This window comes from Caloenas nicobarica, chromosome 11 (assembly GCF_036013445.1).
Source record: "Caloenas nicobarica isolate bCalNic1 chromosome 11, bCalNic1.hap1, whole genome shotgun sequence".
NCBI classification, from domain to species: domain Eukaryota; kingdom Metazoa; phylum Chordata; class Aves; order Columbiformes; family Columbidae; genus Caloenas; species Caloenas nicobarica.
This window is the reverse complement of record NC_088255.1, coordinates 13896253-13917194: the sequence shown is the minus strand read 5'-3', so window position 1 is coordinate 13917194 and position 20942 is coordinate 13896253. Positions and strand designations below refer to the sequence as shown.

General features: G+C 39.4%; 1 protein-coding gene across 1 annotated transcript in view; it reads right to left on the bottom strand.

Moving 5' to 3' along the window:
• Positions 1–20942, bottom strand: part of TAFA4 (TAFA chemokine like family member 4) — a 48219-nt gene that overhangs the window by 8297 nt on the left and 18980 nt on the right. The window contains exon 3 of the mRNA XM_065642748.1: positions 1698–1853. Within this exon, the coding sequence (XP_065498820.1) occupies positions 1698–1853 (156 nt within the window). The remainder of the gene's footprint in view (positions 1–1697; positions 1854–20942) is intronic.

Here is a 20942-nt window from a genome sequence, read left to right as displayed (position 1 = left end):
AGGCTAAGGCCAGATAGTTACCGTTTCCGTGCTACAGCAACAGAATGACTGACTGTAGTCCCAGATACTTGCAAAAATAAGCAAAGCAAGCTAAAGCATTACCCTAAGGGGTGAGGGGGAATATCAAAGGCTTCCACTTTAGAAACCTAAATCTTACATTCATAGTATTTTGTTGCATTTAATGTCAACTATACTTGAAGAAAAAACAGCTACTAAATTCTTTCAGCAACTATTTGCATTGACTGAATTAAGCTTCTATGGTATCATGCGTTTATATCTTTCTGTCACGGAATAAGTGTCACCTTTGCAGTCCTTAAGCAAGTTTAAAACAATGCCTGACTTTTATTACCTGTACTATGCAAAAGCATTTCTGTTGTTTGATGTGTCACCTAAAGATACAGAAGGCACTTCTGATTTGACGAAAAAACTACTTAACAAATTGCACAACATAGTTGTTTGTTTGGGGCTTTTTCATGCTTATTATTTTCATTCCTTATAATTCAGGACTAAAATCATTATTAAATAAGATGTTCTTAAAACAGATAATAGGTTTAAAAAAAAAATCAGACATGAGTTTTATGTTTAAAATCAAATATCTCTGAATGGTAAATTCAAAATTTGATTTCGAAGCTCTTGTTTCATATTTAACTTGTAATGGTTGCAATTTTGTGAGAAAAGGAATGAAAACAGAAGGGTCTTGCTTATGAATTAATGTAATGAGGGATCTGGTAACTTCTAGACTTTCTCTTAAAACAAACAAACAAAAAAACCCAACTTGTTTAAATTAACAACAAGAGCAGCAGCCTCTCCAGGGAATAGACTGCTCAGGGAAGAGATTGCTGGTGTCAAAGGAAGACAGGTAAGTCAGAGTTTCTGAACTGCTGGTAAGATAGAGAGAAAAATGGTGGGGGTGAGGTGCAGAGTGAACCTCAGGGAATCAAGTTTTACACAGCCTCAGAATGTCTGGTCAATTTACTTACTTTAATTTCCAATGAGTTATATTGCTAAAAGTATAAGGATGGCAATGTTGAGCTCTGTGAGGTTTTCAACATCTACCCAGGAAGGTGATGGACTAAGGCAATTGTACCACATTTTTCCTTCATCAGATAGGTGATGTAGCTCAGACCCTGTGTCCTGTGCAGCTTGCTCTGTTCTCCCAACTTTGACGTATTTGGGGTTACAACACAAAAAACTGAATAGACACAGGGCACCATTATAGCACTGATGTTCAGCATAAGAGACCACTAGGCACATAAACCAGTGAAACATTCATCTAGAGAACAACTCTCAAAATCAGATATCCCAGCACTATCTGCATGCCAAGTCCTAGGGCTGCATTTATTATCTAGTGACTTTTTAGTCAAGTTACTAAGTTTAAAGACAACTGGAAGGGTTAATATCATAAGCTTGAATTTCTCGGCTTATGCTGTTTTCAGAATAGTTCTAAAGGAGAATTCTTGTGTAAAAAAATTAAGAAGTTTTGTTGGCACAGACACGAAACGGACGAGTACATATATTAAGAGGATTAATTACACCTAGATTTATGCACAGACTCATTATCATCAATGCACAGAGATGTTTCCAAAATTAACAAAAGGAAGGATTACGCTTTTGAGGCAGTGGGAAGTCAAACAATCAAGGAGACTAAACTTCTCAAACAATCTTAATGAACCATGAGTGAGCAGGAGATTGCTTACCTTCCACGCATGAGGGCTGAGCCCTTGTCGTACCAGCCACCTGCCCTGGGAAACAGGAGCACTTGACTGTTTGTGATCGCTCTTCAATCCGGTTCTTATTGCAGCAACGATGCACTGCCACAACTTCGCATGTCCCTTGTTTGACTTGGTGCTGGCCTAATAATTGCAGGGATAAGTAATGGAGAGCAAAACAAAACATAAGTGCATAAAGAAAAAGCAGGTTCATACAGTCCTACAAGATACTGAATATCTCAAATGTTAGTTTAAATCCCAGGAAGATGAAGGGGCAAAGAATCTTGTAGGATCTGACTTATTCACCAAGTTTATACTATTCTTACTAATAAAGATTAGTTCAACAAGTCGATGTTTCAATTTATCTTTCCTAGCCTTTACATAGGGAGAAAGGGAGATTGGAGTAGTCAATTAGATGGATTAGACAAGAAGACGCGCAGAGACAGAGCCCACTCCTCCTTCCTTTGGCTTCCTGTCTTGCATTAGATTTTACATTTAATTCTTTCCCTTCATAAATGGACACAATGGACAGGATAATATTTAATGCAAGAGAAACTTATTTTAAATAGTAGGGAAACTTTCTAACAAAATAACACGTGAGCACATGTCTATCACTGCAGGTATGCTAAGAAAAAATAGGCTGAAAAGCTGTCTTAGTCAAGTTTTGTCAAAAAAACACCCAAATCAAACCAAACTATCTGGATTTCTTGAGTTCCTTACCAGCCCATTTTGAAGAAACCTGTGATAAAAATTATATCTTATTGCTTTCTTCTCAAGTCCCTTTCCTCGCAATTCACTGTCCCGTTTATCTGAGTTTATTTTTCCCTTCCTCTCCTTCCCCTGCTCCTGCCTTCATACCTTAGTTCCACTGCCCCTTGCATCTGATCATTTTCTTCCATTGCCCAACTTATTCTCTATGCTGCCTAAAACCCTTTCTCGGGAACACCACTTCACAAAACCTCTCTCTTGTTTGCATGAGTCATTTCTGGATCCTCACTTGCCTGAATAGCCTTCAAGTGTTTCATCTTGCATTTGTCTCATCTTATTTAGAGTAGAGCCTTGGATGGCTCTTATCTATGCTTGTAAAGCACCTTGTAAATTAACAGCACTACAGAACAGGGTGGGTTTTTAAAAAGTGAGCTAGACAGAAACAATGCTGAGAATAATAAAAATATTCACTATCAAAGCAGAACAGCTCCTTCTACGACAACAGAACACAGTACAGATATTGGCGTATATGTGGGTAATATCAAAAGGTACAGCTCACTAAAGAACGGAAAGTGAAAGGGAGATCACTCGTCAGAAACAGACGATCCTCCAAGATTCTCCTGTTTTCTGCTCACTCGATGCTTGCCCTGTTTTGTTTGGGATCTTTTTGGGTTTGGGCTTGTTTGGTTTTGTTGTTGTCGTTGAGGGGGTAGTGGGGGGTTTTGTGTTTGTTTTCTGTGTGTGAAATTTAGTCTTCTATTTGTGCACTCAACATGTAAAGAGAAATTAAATACAGAGAGGTGGTTTGGGGTTTTTTTCTGATGAAAAAGCTACACTGTACTTTTAAGCAAAATATGCTACAGCAGAAAAATGCATAATGTATTTTATAGAAAGTTGAAAAAATGTTCAAGACAGCATAGAAGTATCTTACATAGCTACTGTAATAAGTCTATTGGCAGATTGTGAATTTTCATGAGAGTACCTAATACCCATATCATAATAAACATGAAAAAATGAAAGCAGCTACCAACTTGTATGCCAGTAGCTTCTCTGTTAGTCAATATGGAAAATAAATACACAAATAGATAAATTAAATCGGCCATGCCACTTCATTCCAAAGTATTTTTCTACATCCCTCATGACAATGTTTGGGGATAATAAGCAGATGGCCAGGGGTTCTGACAGAAAAGATTTTGTAAAATGAGGTTGCTAAATTAAGAGAGTATATTGATTTATTAGATCTACAGCCCAAGTCAAAACCCTTTGAGTAAACAGGGAAATTTTCCATTGGTTTCCTACAGTGCTTAAAGTGGTGGTCCTGCATTCGCTGGAGTCAACAACAAAATTCAGGAGAGCCAGGTCACAGTCTGCACTGTCTCCTGAGAAGGAGATTTTATAAGGGAGGGAAGAAAAAGCAAAAATTTAGATCTGCTCAGGCCACATAGTTGAGTTTGCTGTGTATCTCGTATGAAAGACCAAGCAGGCAGGTCTTCTTTTTAATTGAAGTCATTATTCACCAGACATCTGATGCCAAGACAAGAGTAGAAGCCGTTTTTTCAGAAGGTACATCATAAGGATGGACTAGATCAAGCTCCAACAATCAATATGTAGCTGAAAGAATGTCTATTTTCCAGCTCAAATCCTGTTTCCTTTAGGTGAACAGTCCTGTTAAGTCAATACCAAAATAAATCAAACAGGTTGGCCCTGAGCATGCAGCCCAAAAAACCTGGGGTGACTTTCAATTATCTCGTTTGAATTCTAAAGCAGTGACACTGCTCCCCTGAAGTGCCAGAAGTCAACAGGCACACAGATGTTTGCAGAAGGCAAAATTAAGTCACCTCATGAATGCAGCCTCTGATTTAGTAGCTGGTTTACTGTACCCTTATTCATGCTCTGCAGCTACACAGGCAGGTAAGAGATGTCCCTTCTCCGTCTGCTGATAGGGGTAGGACATTAAGGTTGGAAAGTGTTGCTGCCATGTGAAGGCAGACAGTGCTCTCCTCCCGTCCCTCGTGCGCAGCTCTTACGGAGTTGAACAGTGAGAGGTACTAAAAAGCCAGAGCCATCTGCATGCATCATTTGCATTAATTGGATTGCCCTTGTAATAGTCTTTCTCCTCCTATGTAGTCACATCTATATTTCCTCCTGCTTGTTCACGCACATCTTAACACTTTTTATTCTGTTGAACACCGTACACATTTCTTCTTAATATTCAGACACATCTGTGAACAGGTGCTGAACAAATGTTAAGTGTTAACACGCTCGCTTTCTATCCCATTTTTGTCAGTGTTCAGCAATCTAGAGGACAAGCACTCAGTTTGCAGAGTGGCTTTCAGATTTAAGGAAACTCATGGAATATCTCAAAAACTAACCATCAACTCAGTCTCTTCCTAGATCTACCGAAACCTGTTGTATCTACATTCAGGGGCTCAAAAGTAGCAAAAATAAAGAATATAACAATACTTTCCTGCACATTTTAATCTCCATCTTGCACTAGATAAACCTTCATCTCAGGTTTAAAGTACATTTAAGGTACAGCTGAGAGCATAATGATAGAAAAGCCTCACTAACAGCCTTAAAATATTTTATAATCAAGAGATTCTCAGGAAGTCAAGCCATTAGAAGCACAGACACTGAAGAATTTCTAAGGTGTGAGGATCACAGTAAGTGAATTCTATGTCAGACACATCAGGAGAGCCATTTCAGGGAGAAATGCAACGAGAGAGAGGGAGAAAGCCAGGCTCTGGAGAGCAAAGCCCCTTTGGGCTCACTTCTAAAAAGCCCATAAATTCATAGCTCTTCAGCTGTGAGCCTATTCAGATCTGCAACCTAAGGGCTGTCAATATTTGCAGTTGTAATTTAGTTACATCTTCACATTTAAATAGGAAAACTCTCCAAGGAGAGATACATTTTATCAGCAATAGTACCAGAGAAAGGTTCCTGTGGCAGAACACCTCCCGCATCCTGAAGAGGGGACGTTTGGCAGCCCAGCACTGTGGGGGACAGAGGATGAATGTTGAAAACAACAGGGCTCTGTGCTGCCTCTGATCAGGAGTTTGGCATTTGTGTTGCTCTCCAGATCCCAATTTCTTTACAGCTTAGCTTCCCTAGAAAAACTAATGCTATTCAAGTTCACTAAGGACACTTTCCCTGTCTCTCCATACAGGGTACAGACCTACAAGGACAGGGCTCGCTAGCGGAAACAACCTCCAGGACCTACCCTGCTACAAATTTTGCTGCCTTTTGTAATGAGGCATGTACAGATAATAACAACCTTCCAGTGCCCACAGCCAGAATGTCTCCTAATGGCCTCACGGACTGCCTACATGAAGGGTCTGTTACCATTCCTTTGTTACCTGTGGGCTTTCCAACCCAGAAGATGGTAGAGTGTGTGGAGCTGTTAGGCAGCCCTTACAGTTTTCAGAGAAGGCAGTCATCATCTCTGAAGAACAAGTACAAACTAGAAAGTTATTAGGTTTGCACATTACAAGCCAGCACAAGTGTTGTGAGTAGAGTTGACTGAACTGTTTATTCTCAGTTTAATACATTTTTTTCAGCTAATATATTTGACAAGACCTTATTTTCACTTTCTTCATAGAAGTCAGGGGGCAGATATGCAATTAGTGCTTCTAAAACTCTTTGAAATCCTCGAATGAAAAGAGAGAAATACAATTATTGTTAATAAAATATCAAACATCACAGTGATGTGCTTCAAAACTAGAAGGAAAATATCAAAGCAAGAAGAAGGCGTTCAGAAGGTTGCTAACCAATTCTGTTCACATCCATTTCATCTCTGTGACTAATTCTGATCACTTCCAAGGAATACTCTTTCAATGCAATATACATGCAGGCAGCATGCCTTTATCAGAAATCCTGGATAACCTCCTCTTTTTCTAATGTCTTAGCTAAGAAACATATGGAAAAGACACATTTAACAGGAGTTTTTATCTCTGATTCACAAGCTGCCCTCTTTGATGAAGAAAGCAACTAGCACAGCGGAGAATAGCACAACTAGACAGTAGGACAATGTGGCCCTGGCTCAGCACATTCTTCGGTAAGCCTCAAAACCAGCAAGTTTGGCCTGCACAAAATCAACTGCATCATTTATTTAAAGCGTAAGAGGATGTCTGTCAATAGAGAGATGAATAGTTATGGAACCTAATGTTGCAGACAAGTGTAAGAGAAACAAGTTTAGAAGTCAGCACTGATGCTGTTTGGAAGAGGAAAGCACTATAAAAAGCTTGGTGCCACTTCATCATCTGTTCCACCTTCAGCTCACACTGGCTTTTGCTTACAAATATATGAACACACAGAAGCACGCACCAAGAGGCAAATATTCATAGAAAAAATATATATATTTAAGGAAATAACATTTGCTATTTTTCACATTTTTTATCAAACATATTTATGAGAACATCTCCAGCTCATGGGGTGTTTTTTGGGGGGAAAGGGGAGAAAGGTGATTTCTAAAGATGACAGCTCTTTTCAGGAGAAGAAGCTAAAAGTCACTTGGAATGTAAAATTAACACACCAGCTTCTAGGCTGAAAATTTCACCAGAGCTTTTCTCTACTACCATTCCATAATAATTTCACATTCATGTCAAAAGGTCCTGACTTAGATGCTCTCCTTCCTGAAGGATCTACAATATTTATATACATATACTCTCGCAAATTGTCTCTGCATACACAATTCAGTCCAGTTTCACCTTTTCATTTGTTGGCAGTAGGGGACTGTTCAGACATAGTCCAGAACTGCCACAAAAGGCAAATTCAAAATAGACAAAAAATAGCTTCCCATAATCACCTGCCCATGATAACAGGCAAAGTAAGATGGAGCACACACACAAAAAAGGGAGCGAGGAATCCAGTTCGCTGTCCACTACTCTCACATTCCTCAAATACTAGAGCTAACATCAGTAACAAAGCTAGAGCACAAAAACATAATGATCACTCAGATGAAGGAACTGATGTTGCTGCTCACAAAATGTGCAGGTTTCCAACCAAAGAGTTTGTGACAGCCCATAAAGTTACAACCTTGGTTCCAATCACAACATCTGAGCTTCACCAGTTGTGGAAGGCAGTAGTATGGCATGTGCAAAAAAATCACAATCAGCATTTTAACTGGATAACCAAGGAACCAGCACTGAACCGCTTTAACTTGTTTTGGGTATGAAGTGACACTCGAAGAAAACAACAGCTCTCAAAACAAGCAAGTAATTTGAGAGGAACCTTAGGGGCACAGTAAATCTAGATGTGTGTTTGAAAAAAAAAAGGTGAGTGACCTCAAATTCTGAAAATGAGACCCAAAAAGTTAATGAAATCAAAAGCATAACCTTTCAGTGCAGGTGGAAGAACATGCTGACACAGCTGGAGTGAATCATGTAATACAGTGAATTCTTTGGCCAGTGTCACAGGTCACATCCATATGGAGATTAAAGTTACCAGAAATAAGTAGCATAGGTGACCTTAGATCAGACACAAGCACTGAGACTTCTCCAAGGAACAAAGCATTAAATTTGAGTGGTCGATAAATCAAAACAGCCGAGACAATAGTAAGTGCTGTAAATGGGGGAGGTAGGATGGAAAAGTTGCTGCAAATGAAAAGGTGGATGAAGAGTGACCTGGAAGCAAAAACAAATTAAAACCGGAGCCTCCCTACCTGCTGAGGTGCTACACTGAAGTTAATCAATAGGGACTGCCTTTCTGCCAAGCAGTAATATTCGTCCTGGTTCAAGCACACACATCACTTGTACAGATGAAATCTAAGAGCATAAAGCTTCATAAAGTACTTTGGAGTAAAGTAGTGCTAATCATTTCCTGTGGGAAACGTTCTACTGTGTGGCTATTTTAGGTGAGGCAGAGGAGAAAATACAAGGGAAAGATTTGGTTTTCCATCATATCGTGTAGCAAATGAGCAGCATTGTGCTCTGTAATATAGAAGTATTTCCCACATGTCCCATTAACATTCACTCTCACTATTACATGCAGGCCACTCTTTTCCTCTCATTTGTTCTTTCCTTCGCAAATTTATCATAACAGAAAGGGAAAAAGAATGAAACTAGTTCCCTCGAGAGATTTCTGCTTGCCTGGAGAAAGCAGGTACACACACATCTGTATAGGTCAGGCTTCTGGTTATTCACCAGTTTGTAAGAAAAATTAAATTTTCTGCCCCAATCGTGAGGGCTGATGACCTCTAAAAACAAGGTCACTCTTGCCCATAGGAAAGTAAAAGTATCATATCTGGGACTGCAAACTGGGAAGGATCATCCCATCCACATCCATAACTAGCTCTTCATCAATGGCAGAACCAAAACATCACCAGTGCAGCCCTGGCAATCGGAGCCCAGGTAAGCCAAGGTAAACTCGCTGTCCCCAGCATCCTGCTGCCATTTGCAGCTGCTCACCATTCCCAAATTCAGTACTGTACTCGTACAATTTATTACTTCTCATTCCTGGCATGCCAGAAGTGCATTTAATATTTACCCTAAACTTTAGGAAAGAAAAACTTGTGTCCTTCCAAGCATTCCTCCATCACCCAAAATATCAAATGACCATTTGAGGCTTAGCTGTGTAAAACAAATGTTTATAATCTAGGTATTTTTAACCCAGTTCAAGGTCATTCATCAGACAAGACTGAAATTTATTTAGAGGATATGAAGGAGCAATTGTGAGCTTAGTCATCAGGCTCTACAGCTTAAGCAAATGGCAGTTGCCAGAAAACAAAGTGGAAGTCTGGGAAAGAAGCATTTTCTTCATTCTAAGTAAAAACTGAATCTTTATTCTCATGTCCAAGTATAACGGGTAAAACTGAGGAGGGCAACCAAGGGAACTTGTACTCTGCTCCATTTCAGTACTCGAAACAGCTCAAATTTACAAGCTACAAAGAACTTCTGTTTCTCTGGTTTTTATTTTTTAAATGCAAAGATGCGTTTCCCTCCTCTAATGAAATTACTTTTATGAGACTCTGAAGTAATAGGACTGTGCCTGAATTTAGCAGCTAAAGGTAGGCAAACGGATAATTATTCATTAGTTAACCCTCATTTGAGAATCTGCTCAAAAAAGGTCCAGATATAACTGTTGTTATTAAACAATGTAGTTTACGAAAGCTTTTATAGTTGTCCCTGTTTGACAGTCTTAATTTAAAAGGCTGACTTTGGCAGTGAAGCTCCATTAATTGCTCTGTGTTTATTAAGATCATGCAGCAGTATTTATTGCTACTGGAAGAACTGGGGGGAAAAAAAAAAAAAAAAAAAAAAAAGGACAAAGGACCAGTGGATAAGACTGTGAATTTGAACAATACATTTCATTGCTGAATTGAGGTGAAATTTTCATGTGATAGGCAAATCAGGCAAATGGAATTTTGAGGAACGCTACAAGCAATCAAATCAGTTAATGCACTGGGCACCGGGCCATCAGCTCCTCAGCTGGTCTTTAATCTCTGCAAAGGCCCCTATGTCTTGATCACCATCGATTAATTATTTTCAGTTTGCCTCATTTTAGATCAGGTTTTATGTAGCTGTAATGGTTATCTTGGGTTTATTCCGGTGGAATGGACAAAGAAAGCATCACAGCAGTCCAAGTGTAAGATCCAGCTGCCAGTTAAGCAATAACAGGTCATAAAACTAAATTGCACAAATGCATTTTTAATTCTGAGTGGCATTAGGACTTCTAAATGGTTTCAGCATGTGCAGACTCTATCCAACCTGGCTGAACAGCTAATTGAACTTAAGGTATTTTAACTATTATAGCTGTAAGTGCAAAGCATAAGTCTCGTTTCCAGAAAGCCAACAGACTTTTTTTGTCAGTATTATTGAATGATTTTTTTCTACATAAGAAAAAAAAAATCCCTGCAGAGTGCCCACCATTTTATGCTACACTGTAACAGTGAAAGAGACAACGATATAAATTATAGTTACAATCAAATAAAATGAGAATCAGATTCTGATAACAATTTTCCCATAGGGCCACATTATAACTCATGACTGACTTACACTGCTTACAATAAAATAATAATTTAAAGGGTCAGAATTCAGTAGTTTTGAGGGTCTGCACATTTCCTATTTCATGCTGATGACTCTTTTTCAAAGCTTCACCATTAATACTTCTTTTTTTTTTCAAGGTTCTGCAGATCTCTTGAGCCTCTCAACTTTAACTTCATCTTCTTTACCTAAGAATAAAGGTGCAAATCTAAAGTTTTGACATCTCAGTTGCAGGATGTAACCCAAGAAAATCCCAGAGAAGTGCCATTTGGAGAGACAAATCTGGAGACTGTGCTCAATCACTAGGTGCATGCACAAACGGGTGCTGCCACAACACATATCCCATACTGATCTTCCACCGTATTTGCTACATGTTATTTATATTATTAACCCTATAATCATCTGCAGCAAATGCCTTTTTGCAGTCGGTATACTGCTTGTTCTATCCAAATTTGACTTTTGTCATTTGGCAACTAGCAACAATGACGATATTTCGCCAGGCTAATAACGTGAGTTGCTATGAAAAGGGTGACATAAGAATCAGTAAAAATACACCAGACCCTTCTCCAAAATGGAGGAACTAGATGTTAAGAAACTCTTTCCCTGTTCCACAGATTCCCTTCCAAGCATCCAAGAACTCAGTCCTTCTTGCAAACTTATTAAAATGGACAGTCCTTTACAATGATTAGGTAGATTTTCAATTTTAATTAAGCCATCCAGCTTAAAGTGAAAAATTAAAATATAACTTTAAAATGGCATAGAAGCCACCGTATCCTGTAACCTGTACAACAGGAACAGACTGGAGAGTAACATCAAGTCTCCCTCCATGCCATGTCTTAGCTTTGACAGAAAGAAACTACATCTCTGGGAGAAAGTCCGACAGTTTAATCCTTGAATCATATTCAAGTCTCGCTGTCATCACTCAAAGGACTAAGGCGGCTCTTGAATGTTGAAGATTATTGGTTTTGGAAGGGTTTTTTCCACCATGAGATGGAAATTTGCTCCTTGATAACTGAACCCATTTATTTTGTGATGCAGCAGCTGCAATAACAGCACTTTCCTACATCTATAGTCACTGGCTTAGTCGCAGGACATTTGACAAAGCATATTCGGATTGGAGGCTCAAAGGAGGTAGAATTGAAGGGGAAGTCTCAGTTTTCCAGTGGCCTGTACTGTCCAGTTCTTATGATGGCAATGAAATCTATTTGAAGTCAATGGAAATGAGATGTTTAAATAGCAGGAAGACACCTGGATATCTTTCTAGATCTTGGCCAAAAAAAGGTCAGCCAGAAAAAGGGATATAGTACATTCACTACAGAAGAGAGGGGCTGCCCTTTTTAGCAGGAACACTTGTCACAATTGGGCAAGTTACAGAAACAATGTACTGAAATGGTCTTTTTAAAGTATCCCACCTAGCTTGTCAGATTTGACACACTTTCATTCTTTCAGAAAACAACAGGCTTCCTCACCTGTTGAATTTTCCCTTGGCCCTAATGAGACTATCAGCAAACACAGAGATGAGTTAGAACGGTCATTAAGGAGGCAGAGCATAAAACTGAGCCACAGGAAAGGTCAGAGCAATGAGAGTAAATGAAGAAGAGCACGTGCCCTGTCACAACCACTGCAGATGTGAAGGAAACAACCAGGGGAGAGAAGCAGATGTTCCTGTTAAAACTGTGCAAATTCAGTGGCTGCTTTCAAGGATAGTGGAGCAGCCATAGGTGGCAGGAGAGGGCATGCCATTAACTTACACAATGCTGGTGAAACTCCCCCAAGAGCCATCGACTTTAACAGCAACGCTCCACCATCTCCCCTGTCTGAAGAAGATTAAAGGTGACCTGGTAGAGTTGCCATTAGTTCCACTATCTTTCCACAAAGATGGTACTTTAATTAAAACAGTTAAGTTTTTCCTCTTACAGTGTGTACTGAGAAACTTTTAAAATGTTTCTTCTGATCATATTCTCCCCAAAAAATGTCAAATCAACAGTTATACTGCTAACTTTTTTTACCTTTAACATCTGTGCTGACTTTACCTCATTAGAAAACAGTTTCTGCTCGTGTGGTTGGTTTTTCTTGATATCAGAACATGCCTTGCCTCTCTTGCAAGATAAATTGTCAGAACGATAACTAACGTCACAAACTCACCGTCCTTCTGGTACTTCCTTTAACTCAGTCTCCCACCAGAAACAAGGTGGGAAGGGCCAACAGGCATTGCCCGTGATAGCTGTTCTACAGAGCAGATTCCTCTGCAAGACCCTTTGCTTGAAGGTCCTGAGAAGCCAAGAAAAGGTCAGTTTAATCCTGTGGTGAATCACAACAGTAGGAGTCAGAGACAACTGCCTCAGTGCTGCTGTCAATAATGAGCAGTGAAGTCCTTCATAGTTTATACAACACACATGCACGCTGGCTGGATTGGCCATGGAGAAAGACTTCTCCATTCATATCTGTTCAACTCCTGTTATTTTCAGAGCTTCCTGGGAGACTGTGTGTGGTTGGAATGTCTCCCTCACACTGTTCAAACAGCCTCCCCCTTGAACATGAACCACTCTGCTGCTTCACTGCCCAGCAGGTACTTCTCAGCAGCAGCAAAACTGGCCAGAATCACAATTCTCTTACCCAGTTGACTCAATACAAGAAAACAGCAAAAACTCTGTCTCCTGTGAGACAGAGAGAAGTACACAGTCAGAAAGAAAACCACAGTTCACAGCAATTTTTCTTAGGTGGCCATGAACTTTCTAACAACCCTGAGATCTCCAACTAATTTCACATTAACCACCTGTCTGATGGCACTTCCACAGGCTACCAAGCAGATCTGGATTAGAAACAATGACCTTGAGGTGAAAGGCTCTGTATCTCATTACTAATCCATTGAGGCTTCCTGTTCTCATGTGATTGCATCTTGTAATTATTTACAAGTGCCTCTTTTGAGCACAAGAAATTACAAGGCTATCTTTATAGTGACGATACACCTTTGGAGCATGCAGACCCAACCATTTGAGATTAAGCAATATAATTAACACATTTGTTTCTGCACTATCACTTCCATGAAGAGAACTCAATTGTCAGCAAACTGACAGTTCTAGCTAGTCCAGTTTAAGTCTTCCTTGGCAAAGAGAACATTTAAGGAAAATAATTCACACGCTTAAGTGCCACGCTGTAACTTTTTAGTGAAATAGTCTGAATTTTACAATATAAGAAAAACTACATTTTTGCATTAATAAAAATCTGAGTTCTGTTTTTAAAAATAATACAAACTTTTAGTCAACAGGCATGACAGTATTCAGCATAAAAATGATGAAAAAGAAATGGCTTTTCAAAAGTCTTTTTGTTGCTTTATATATGATTTAGTACCTGCAAGCTTCCTGTTTAAATACTTCTAACCAAGTCATCTGCATTTTACTTATGTATTACATATAAAATAAGAGGAAATTTTGACTGAAGTCTGCAAGAAGTTGCTTCTGAGAATGTAAAAACAGCTGTTCAGTAGTTAAGGCAAAATTTCCTTTTATTTTTGGGCAAAGGTTAATGGAGAGGCAAAAGAGGAGGAAGATGTAAAAGATTCTAGTATGAGTACAAAATTGTTATTGCATTTAAAACAATAAAATACAGTAAAACATCCATTCTGCCGTAAATCACTGGCTGTGATAAGGAAGGCTGCATCTAGGATGAATATTTTTATTCATTCTGAAATTGGTGGCAGATGGCCTAAGGTTATCATAAATATGTACACCTTAGAAATGGCCTTAGCTGAGAAGATATCTGTCTTCAACAACATAACCCCAAAAGAGTTCACTTATAAACAGGAAAGCAGGTTTTCTACTACCAAGTTCCAAGTAGTCTGTGCTCTGAGAAGCTGAAAACTAATGATCTGTCTCTAATCACAACAACTTGAAACTACACAGCAAGCTTGATAGTCAACATGTTTAAAAGTTAATCTGGTGATGTACAGGGTATCCCTAACTCCAAGCTACACAAAACATTGGTTTACAAGGCACAGCACCAGAGAAACTTAGACCTTTGGATATGGCCTTCAAGAACACTTGACATTTCACTTAAAATATCCTATTTTTACTGTAGGAAATTTGCCACGCAAGTTCACTTAAAAAGCAGGGAAGCACCAAAACATACATCCATTCTCAGCACTTACATGGGGTGGCTAAATAACACACTTCGGCATCACCTTTTCCTCGGGGACTCTTTAACATATTCTAAGGACAAGACCTGAACAACCAAACAATCACAATGATGTAGGCAAAGGTGGTTTCCTCAAGTACCATGGCAACTCCAAGCAAGTTCACGTCCACGAAGAGAGTCCCTGAGCCACATGTTCTGTGCTGGCCAGGGGTGGAAAAAGTGTGATAGCTGTCACAAGGACTTCTCTGCTGCCTCTCCACAGAGCCCACTCAGGCCACAGCACAGTGTTTTGGTGATCCCAGCTGGCAGCTGATTCCCAGCAGAAAAGCTTGGAGAAATTTTCAAGCGCAGCTTCCTAACTGACTGCAACAGTTAGGCACCTGAAGGACTGAATTGCTGTATTTAGTATAAATTTCACTCTCTTCCTTGGCTTTAGGTATAAGTGTCTTAAATATCAAGTACCTTAAATATCAATAGTAAAAATCTCAGACCACCAACGCCCTCTTGTCAGCTACAAAAGATGCCCTTTTTCCCTCCTCTTGAAAATTATTCAGACTGTGAGCTGGGTGGATGCGTTTCCAAGGTGCCCTGGCCTCACATTCATTCTGTAACACAGGCGAGGCATTGAGCGCTGAGTGGCCACCTATAGGTATCTTTCACAATAAAATGAACAACGAGGTGTTTCAAAAGAAGAACTCAGCTACTCTCCTACTGTGAACTATTGCATTTTTCAGTTTGTACTCATTAAATTTTGCTAACTATTAGCCATGAAGTCAGACATGTTATTTGGCAACAAACTTGACAGCTACTTTCAACGGACTAGAAAAAAACAGCATCCTTTATCTCCTGCAGGAATGTGTTTTGCACTCTGAAATTTAAAGGTGCAGCCTCTTGAAAACTCATTTATCCTTTTTTTATTTTTTTAAAATCATTGACATATTGTCAGGAACTTGGTTAATACATTGTTATTAAAAACAAAAAATAAAAAAGTTGAAAACAGGTAAGAGAGAACAGATTTCTAATTATTTTAATGTTCCTTTCAGGTTAACCAGAGGGATTTTTTTTTTTAAATGAACTTTTTACATGTCAATCAAATTTCAGTAAAAAAATCCAGCAGAGAGGAGGAAAAGTCTGTTAATCTGGACCCCAGGAGGCATGAAAATACTACAATGAAAAAAAACCCCAAACTTATTTGTGCATGAAGTATCTTGTCAAAATTGGGACTACCTTTTAAAAAATTATTTCTCACGTGTCCTTCCTCCTATTAGTCAGAACAGTGTTAGGACTGACATTGATTCGCTGCTTAAAGAACAGGTACATTTCAGCTGAGAAATGATTGCACTTCCTGGGATGAATAGAGCCTGTATGAGAAATTCGACATGTCTCCACTCCAACACATTATCCTTTGTCGTTTTTTTTAAGTAATTTTAAGCATTTGGATAGAGGTGGATTATTAGACAGTTTATCTTTAAGGCACGCAGACAATTTACAGAGGCTTCCCGTTGGAAACGGAATACATCTTTCTTTGCAGGATTCTGTAAATGGCTTGCCCTTCACACTACAAAGCCGATGCTTTTAGTGAAGTTGAACAGGGACTCCTTCTTGCACCTGCCACCTCAGAATGTGGAAAAACATGGAAAGTCCTGAATTAAAATCTTTATAGAGCCTGTAGCAAGGAGTGACCAGTTTCCACCTTCAGGCAGAGAAAAAATACATAGTCTAGCTTCTTTTAGCAAGCAATCAGTCCTTGGGTGTAAAAGTAAATACAATGTGGCTTATGCCTTATCTTCATCAGTACTGAACCAAGACAGGCAATTAGGCAAAATGAGAGTGGACTCAGTGAAACAATTTGTTATTTGTTTACTATACGGTATCATCTGATAGAGACTCCACAGAAGAAAAATCCCTTCCTGGAGGTCTTTGCTTTGCTCATGACTCATTACCCTAGAGACAAGAGATACCACTGATGCTGTTGTACTCCACTAAGCTGCCTTTGCTCAGCTATATGGCAAGTCTTATAAAACTCCATTGCGTACAAAGCAAAATCTTCCCTCTCCTGGCGAGAAGACTTTGAACTTGAAGGTTCGAATTTATAACAAGTCAGACTATGGCAAAATGACTAGTCATAATAGGAGTGCAGGATAATGCCTTATATTTTCAAATTTTAGGTTTTGCTGTACTGTGTTAGTGCACATCCAGCAGTCCTTGTCACCAATAATTACTATCCCACAGCAACTACACAAAAATACTTGCCAATTAACTAATTTCATTTTGACAGTTTTGGAAACAGAAGGGGAGAAATATTGACATCTCCAAGCCACAGTCAGCAGCTGACACGCATCTTCTTTCTATCCAAAGGAGCTGCTGTCAAACAAATTGCTTAAAAGGTATTTGAGGTGGTTCTATAGAATACAGCAAGTATGCATGGCAGAGCCTTGTGCAAATATTAATTCCTGGGGTACTATTACATCAGTGCAAATGAAAAATACCCCTTGGTGGAGAGGAATGACAACTTGAGAATAGTACTATTCATAAATGGCCAGTATTTTAAAGGCTAAAAGAATTTTGAGAATAGCAATTACCTCTAAAAAACAAAGCAAATCTTGACTTTTTCAGCAATATGCACTAAATATTTAATAAGGGATCCTGGAGCTCAGAAAGGTTTAAGACACTGACTTAGGATATTGAACTAATAAGCTCCTCCAGTAAGTCTCTAAATAAGTATAGTTAAACACTACCTAGTTTATTTTAATTATTTAACACAGAGACTGAAGGAGGTTAATGTGACCCAGCAGACTTGTTTATGTTGAAAACTATTGCCTCTCCTTACTCAAAAATCTGCATGCTGAGCTGCATCATAGCACAAAGTTACAGGGGAGCAATAAGGAACAGAGGTTTACAGCTGCTTGCTAGCATCCAAATGACAGTGTTTATACCAGGGCAGTGACTGCATAAAGGCACAGGTAATAAAAAAGTCGGACCCACTGACTTTGTTGGCATCACCGCAAAAACAGATCCATGTAAGTCAGATGCATAGTTGACACCGCCTTTGATGATGGGCTAATTTTGGTGGTTTCCAAAATTTAGTTTTAGAAATATAAAAATCCCCATCATTTGCCATTCAGCTCACAAATCTTAAGTGCTATTTGTCCTTCTCGCTCTTCAGACCATGGATGACATGTCGCACTGATCTTCAGCCTTTTCCTCCAGCTAAGACAGTGGAGAAAACAGCCTTCACTAAGCCACGGAAAGCAATGAAAAAAGTCAAACCACTTTAAAAAATAAGGATAGTTACTAAACAAAATGAGGAGTAAACCACTTTTGCAATCTCCCACATCCAATCAAAAAGAGAGAAATGAGAGAAAGGTAACCATTCGTGATCCCACCAGAGGAGTGGGGAATAATCCAGTTTTAAGTAGTACTAGCTAAGGCCCAGTCTTTTCATCTGGGTATCTCTTCCTCAAAAAGACTAGAAGCATAAGTACAAAAGGGCTTGAGATTCATTTTTAACTGAGTATTTGGTTTATCAAAAGAAATCTTGTTTAAAACCATTTGTTTTCATTGGTCCTCAGGAATGCAAGCACAAGATGAGGCTTACATTCCTTGTCATACATGGAATGCAAAAGCAGAAGTCTTATGTGCAGCATGATGTGCCAACAAAAAAATGTGATTTAGTTCTGCAAGACCTGACTCTTTCAGAGCAATGTTCAGAGTCATCGTTTTGATTCTACAAACTAGTATTTATACAACAAATGTTGTTAAAGACTAAGGAAAAAACCACTGAGAGCAGAAGTCACGGGGCTCTCAGAGGATCAGCTGGCAACAGGACGTTGGTGTTCACTGCGCTGGTGGCGTTAGATGCATTCACAAGGAGACAAAGAATGGAGATTTTGCATACGTGTTTCCTAGAAACAAAGAACCTGCTGCGCTAGAGCAATCCTATCAGCAGATCCATGCACAAACACAGCTCTGCATTGCTCTACCACTGGAAATCTACTGACGTAAAACTGCAGAATCCTGCCCAAAGGTATGATATAAACACCATTATTTCAGCTTCTCAAGAGGCCATCACTGGGGCCTCAGCCCTTTGCCATTCAGTCTCTCTCACCACCACCATCACCTCCTTTATGGTTATAAACAAGAATGACTGTCCTTTGTTTCTGGGTGCTCTGCCTGACTGAAAGGGGTGGCTTTTTCAAACATTTCCTGAGATCTAGGTGCCTAAATTCTACAGCTAATGGATTTCTAACATTTAAATAAGTTGGGGATTGTGTTTTGGCGCATTGCCTTCCAGAAAAACAAAACTTCGTGAAAATTACTGATCTCAGAGTAAAAACAACCTAATTTTCAAACGAAGTTGAAGTAAAAGGATTCCAAAACCTCCAAATAAGATCAACGTCATCTTCAATTACCTAAACATCTCAGTACTGGGGAAATCAGTGGGGCAGAAACAAAGAGTGAAGCTCATCTGTTTAAAAATAATTAGTGATTCAAAGGTTTTATCTGAGAATGAACCCGGGAGGTACCAGAGTCTTTTTTACCCCCAGTCCTGAATAAAAATAGCACAGTTAAGTCTTAGTTTTTTTGGCTTATCTTTCCTTTTCTGCAGGATTTTCATTACTTCTTTTCTTTAGAGCTCTCCCAAGACTCAGTTATGTGCCTGGAGAGATTTTAAAGCAAAAGAGCTTACTTGCCTGGCATCTCTTTCCAGCCTCCCTTAGCTCTAATTACAATGTAAAGATTAAAAAGACAAATGAGTTTTATCATTGCATCTTTGGCCCTTTGGAAAGGAAAAAAACAAAAACGGAAACACAAACACAAACCAAAAGTCAATGGAGCTTCCAACCTCAGGTAAAATGTTGAAGTCAGCAGCTCGTACTGGGTTGGGGGGGAAGGAAGAAAAGATGAAATCCATTTTACAAAAATATTCCACTACAAAGCTCACATGCCTTGTGGCAGTCTTGCTTGAGTACAAAGTTGTGCAGCATGCAGGTGACATAATTAGGTCACTGGGGGCAAGGCTTCTTAGAACTATTACATAAAGAAATCCATAAAATTTCACAAATTAGGCTTCCTCCAGGTTTCAAGGAGGTTCAAAACAGTGACCCTGCAAGTGACTTGGAGTAAGCTCTTCCTGGTAACACATAGTATTGCAGTTATACAATCTGGCTAACTAAACAATTAGTTTCCATCATTATTCCGTTCTCAGATTGCAATTATTTATGAGATCCCGCTAAATACATTTTACAACTTTGGCAATGGAGGTGAAACAAGATTGAAGAGATGCAACAGGCAAGCCGCTACTGGTATTTCGCTATCATTTCAGGACATCGCTCATACAATAAGAATCAGGCTTGCAAATGGGATTTTTGGAAGTGTCTAAAAAGTGACCCAGGGGCAAACAATGACCTTTCCTGCTCAGAATTTGTTGCTAGTGCTCAAATGGATGATATCTAATAATCAAAATCTAATGCAACAGAAATCGAGAGTGAGTTGCACACTCACATGCGTGAATGGCAATGGTTGTGCTGGGAGGGATGGACTCCAGTGTTGGGGTCACAGTCCACACTGACACAGCAGCTACAGCTCGCAGTCATAAGCAGCTGCCACATATGCACGTATTTACCAGATTTTTCAAGCTAATGCAATGCCTGCTTCTCTGTCACCCCAGGCCACATGGAATGGCCTCACAGACAATCTTATATCTGGTCCGTTTCACAGTGGCAATGCCATGAAAACCAGCACTCAAATCGTCACCATGTCCTCAAATGAAAACAGTTTTCTGACATTAAACAGCACAAATCCCATTTAAGAGGTGACTGTAAGAAATAACCCCTCACTGATTGTGATGTTCCACTGAGCTGAATTCATGACAACATGTCCATTTTCTGTCCCCATCCCACACCGCTGCCATGGCTTCCATTCTCATCCCCTTCACAGTGCTCAGGCATCTTCCGTGCCCCTTAACTACAAGGCAAGTGCTGGTTCCAATGCAGGGCTGCATTAATCAGCAAGCTGCCAGGACATACGGGACAGATAACCCTCACAATCACACTGTAGCTTTTTCTTAGTAGAGACAATATTGTACCTCACTGTTGGTTTTCTTCAAATTCCTAGAAAACCTACTACATTTAAGATCTTCATACCGTTGGATTTGGCCCAGCAGTTTCAAAAAATTACTGGGCAGTCACTGACAGTTAGAGGGACAGTAAAATTATGTATATCTTGCTCCTTTAGGAACTTTCAGCCCTTCACGGTTACAAAGTATTTGCAATGCAAGATGTACCCATGATTCTCGTCTTTGAAAGAACCATGAATTAAACAGTCTCACTAAACACAGTAAGACTCAGGCATCTCTTGTTCTCTCTAACAGTCCCAGTTCCATTTTATAATTAATTCAGAACATGCTGGA